This window comes from Pterocles gutturalis, unplaced genomic scaffold, assembly GCF_000699245.1.
Source record: "Pterocles gutturalis isolate BGI_N339 unplaced genomic scaffold, ASM69924v1 scaffold20692, whole genome shotgun sequence".
NCBI classification, from domain to species: Eukaryota; Metazoa; Chordata; class Aves; order Pterocliformes; family Pteroclidae; genus Pterocles; species Pterocles gutturalis.
In genome coordinates this window covers 22,366-27,031 of record NW_010108379.1, presented here as the reverse complement: position 1 = coordinate 27,031, position 4,666 = coordinate 22,366, and the positions used below count along the sequence as shown (strand labels likewise).

Below are 4,666 nucleotides of genomic sequence, written 5' to 3'. Positions count from 1 at the left end.
ACCCATACCACCCTGTCCCTTAATTCTCTACAACCTCATTTTTGCCAGTGATTTCTCTGTTCCCTGTCCTGCCTGTGTGTATCGTTCCTTGTTCTCTTTATGCTGTGCAGTGGTCCCTTAGACCTGGAGTGAGAGTCCTCTTGCTTTTTCTCATTTTGGGAAATTCCTGGGAATTGTGCAAATGTTGGGATCAGTACTGCCTTTTTCATCTGGGACTCTGGATAATAAATTGTGCATGGGGTCACTGAGGATCTGTATCCTTGGCTTGTTATAGATAGTTTTCATCTCTTTTGTCTTGCTACCAGTCACAATGTCAAGGAGAAACAGCGCCTCAAAGTGTGATGATACAAAGTCCAGCTGGTGGCTGCTTACTAGATGTGTCTCTTAGGGATCAATACTATAGTCTACACGGATTAATGTGGTTTTTTTTAAAGAACTTGGGTGATGAGATAAAGAGCAATCTCAGCAAGGTTGTGGATGATACCAAGCAGAGGGGAATGGCTGATATGCTGGAGGGCAAGGCTGTTCTTCAGAAGCACCTCAACAGGCTGAAGAAATGGTAACCTCGTGGTGCTACCTAATGTGACCTCAGGAAGTTCAGGGCAAATGCAAAGACCTGCATGTGGGACATAATAACCCATGCCACAGGAGAGGCTGGGGCCAGCTAGCTGAGAAAGCGGCTTTGCACTGCAGGGCCTGAAGTCCCTGTGAGCCCACAAGTTGAACAAGTGTCAGCAGCACAGCCTTGCAGCCAGCTGCCTCCTGGGGTGGAAAAATAAGAGTGCAGCCAGCAGGGCAGGAAAGGGATTCTCTCTCTGTCTTCGGCACTTGCGAGACTGTGTTTGGAGTATGGTGTTAGGGATGGAGCTAACAAGGTGTTAGGGATGGAGCGACAAGGACTGTGTGAGTCCAGTGGAGGAGGGTGGCCAAGATGGTCAGGCAGCTGGAGTACCTGGCGTGTGAGAAAAGAGAGCGCTGGGTTAGTTTGTTCGTCCTGGAAAAGAGAAGGGGAAGGGGAGATCTTCTTGCTGTCTGTAGCTATCAGGAGGGCATAGAGAGGACAGATCCAGGCTGTTCTCAGGGATGGACGTAGGGTTGGGTTGAGAGGCAGCAGAAACAAGGTAGAAGAATTTCCAACAGGATACGAGGAAATCTTTTTCACCCTGAGGGCAGTCAAACACTGGAGCAGGGGTTGAATGAGGTTTTGAAATCTGCCAGCCTTGGAGACATTCAGATCTCCACTGGATGAGCTCCTGAGAGACCTGATCTAGTGGACATGCTCTGAGCTTGGAGCTGGACTAGAGACCTCCAGAGGTCCCTTCCACCCTGCGTCACTCTGAGATTCTGTGAAGGCATTGGCATGGTGATGTGGACAGCAGCTTCACCCTGTCTTTTCCCTTTTGTTTGAAAATATGCTCTGGTCTTGCCTGAGAACTCTTGCATGCTTGTAGACCAAGCAAGCTTAGTCTTAGCAATGGCCTTGGGAAGAGCATCTAGTATCAATGTAGCCATGGCTCCAAACTTCTCAGCTAATAGAACTATTTATTTCTTAGTGTCCTTGCAAATGCTAAAGAGATCTTACACCCAAGTGAATTTATGGATATATCAAGACTTGGTCTCGTGTAAATTGCTGCAGCTATTTATAGGTAATTGGGCTGGATGACTTAACAGCTTTAATGCTTGTTTGTTTTATAGGGCATCATGCCTGCTGGTGCTTCTTTAGATGTTATCCAACCTGATTATTTCTGGGCTTCTGTAATGTGTGAAATGAAAGATATTTTTCATTTAGAGTGATGGATTTTTATGGAACCTGATCAGATTGGAATGTTACTTGTTATATCTGTATATGCTATTTATATTTTTTCAGTAAGGCATGAAACAGGTGGATCTGAAAATACACCTACAGTCTTTTGTCTGCCCTATTTTTCCTTCCTATTTATTTTCTGGAGCTGCAGGCTAATCAATGTTGCTGCTTTTCACTAATGCTGTCCCATTAAAATACCTCCACGTGTCCAGTTCTGATACGAAGGTAGTAACTTAAACACGCTAGTAAACCAAATCTGTTTTTTGGTTTAACTATGAGTTGTTTTCTAACAATTTATGGATTTATAAGAGACTGGATTTATATGAGTCTATGTAGTCATTTAGCTGGCAAAAGATGATAGATGGACTTCAGACTAATAGGTCTTCTCTGTCGCTGCATAATCACAAAATCTGTCATGTAACTGCTGAAATGTATCGTTGAGTTACTGTCAGTCTACAATCTACGTAATGAGATACTTGATGACATGCTCTATCAGGAGTTGTGTAGCTATGAATGAACAAGATGTTGGCAGCCCACTGGAGGGGTCTAACACAGGCTGACAGAAGATCCGATGCTATTCCATGGGGGTGGGCACGCAGACCAGGAAGTATCCAAATACAGCATAGAAATGCACGTACTGCTCATCATTGGGGCTTGCGTGCACGCTTGTATTAGCTCCTTACGTCAAACTAGTAAGCATATATAGACTCATTAATTGTCTATTCTCTTATACAGGCCTGCAACTGAACATTACCATGACCTGGGGAGACTCTCATTACCTTGGACTGACTGGACTTGAAGTGATAGGAAAGAATGGTCACGCATTAAAAATAAGTTCAGAACAGATTTCTGCTTCACCCCAAGACTTAAATGATCTTCCAGAGTATACAGGAGATTCCAGAACGTTAGAAAAGTAAGTAGCAAAAGACTTGGATTGTGCAAGCATTTTCTGCAGGGCACGTTTTTTTTTTTTCTTCATGCCTGTTTTTCCACCGACAGTTTTGGAGTTTATCAGTTTTAGATACACTTTATGTCAAACTTTATAAAGTGACAGAATTATATCAGCTTTTATTATGTTAACACATGGTAATGCAAACATGATTTCCATACCGTCACTGCTCATTCTTGGGTTTCAAAAGCTACCCAGGAACAGCTTGTTGTAGAAACATGAATGAGATGTTTCCAAAAGAGGGTGTTTGAGTTAGGAGATGATAACATGCCTGGTTGGTATCTCTGCTAAGGACTTTCCAGGAGGAAATGTGGGTGTTCTGTAGCATCTGTCTATGCATATGCAGTGTTTTAAGTAGGATTTCTGGATAATTTCAAGGAAAATTTTCAAGTTAGCAAAGGGTGAGGATGTATTAGGGAATTGCACAAATATGTGGTGTTCTTTTGGCAATTCTGAAGCTTTTTTTTTTTTTTTTTTGTAACTCAGATGAAGTTTTGTTCATTGACAAATACAGTTCCTCAAATTAACTTATACTTCCTCAGTGGTCGCAGTATAAAAATCATAGGCTATAGGTCTGGAAAGGACTTGGCATCTGTTGTTAATGAAGCTGCATCCTGTTGTTTCCAAGTCATCTTTTGATTTTAAAGGGTATTATCAGTTGTAATCCTGTCCTCTGGCATGTTTATGGTCTGAGACTAAGTTTATGAATTAGGACTTCTCTTTTCAAAGTCTTTGTTGAGTCTTCATTAGAATCTTGTATTATCTACATGTACACTAACTCTGTTGTTTATAATTTCTGCTAATCTGACTAATACAGATGTCAAATTTACTTATATATAATTCCCCAGTTCTTCTGCCTGTTTGTATGAAAATCTCTTCTGTAGGCGTCAAGATCTAAGCAATCTTCCCAAGAGATCCCATGTGATGAAGAAAGTCTGGTGGTGGAGTCTGGAGAGACTCTACCATGTGGACCCAGACGCAGTCGTTTAGTTTTTTCTGTTGGTGTCTTATCTTCCCTGAATGCTTCTTTTACAGCCTAGTCATCTGTTGATCCTACAGAATCTCTGGGAGGCTTTCTGCTCCCGATATATTTCAGGAATTTTATTTATGGTACCTTTTGCTTGCTAGCCTTCATACTCTTTTTTGTCCTGTGCGTACGCGTTTAGCCTTCCAGAGCTTAAGATCCTATCGATTTAGGGGTTTTTTGATCATGACTTTTGTTGAAAGATGGCTTGTAATAACTTTCTTTATCCTGCCACTGAGCCAGGCTGGCTTTGATTATTCAAGTCCTCCCTCTTTCTAACGTCTTTCTTAGTAAGGGGGATACATTTGCTCTGTGCTTCCACTCTGATATCCTTTAATATTCTCTCTGCTGTGTGTAATGATTTTATTTTATTTTGTTGCTCCTTTCTTTTCTGACACACTTCATCATTTTTGCTTGAGAACCCTTTTGGGCACAAGAAATAGAGGCTTTTTTTGGCTCTTGATATTTCTGCAAGCATGTTGAATTTAAGTACACTACAGTGCTCTTCAACTGTAGCGTTTGGACTAGGTCCTGTGTACCGTTCAGGACCAAGTCAAGGATTATATCTTCTCTCTTGGACTCTCTAATCGGTTCCTCTGTAAAAGAGTCATTATTCAAATCTCTTTCTTTAGGGAACTGCCAAGTCTGGCACTCGTTCTTCCATTAAACTTTTAAATAAATAGTAAGTACATAGGGCAGTGTACAAAAGTAATTACAGCGGGCAATTAATTCATTTTGCCTTTACTCCATCTTTGTATGCCATGTTTTGTAGTAGAAGAATATGAAGTCAGAATTCCAAAATGAGGAAATGATGGAATTAACTTTATCTAGTCAGCCCGAAGTCTGTGCTCTTATGAAAAGCCATTGTTGTGCTGGTAGAAAGCTTTGA

General features: G+C 41.4%; 1 protein-coding gene across 1 annotated transcript in view; it reads left to right on the top strand.

Annotated features, from left to right (window-relative positions):
• Positions 1 to 931: 931 nt before the first annotated feature.
• The window catches only part of LOC104461150 (uncharacterized protein KIAA0556-like), a 19,186-nt gene continuing 15,451 nt past the window's right edge, over positions 932 to 4,666 (top strand). Inside the window, exons 1-2 of the mRNA XM_010072627.1 lie at positions 932 to 959; positions 2,540 to 2,717. Of these exons, the coding sequence (XP_010070929.1) occupies positions 932 to 959; positions 2,540 to 2,717 (206 nt within the window). The remainder of the gene's footprint in view (positions 960 to 2,539; positions 2,718 to 4,666) is intronic.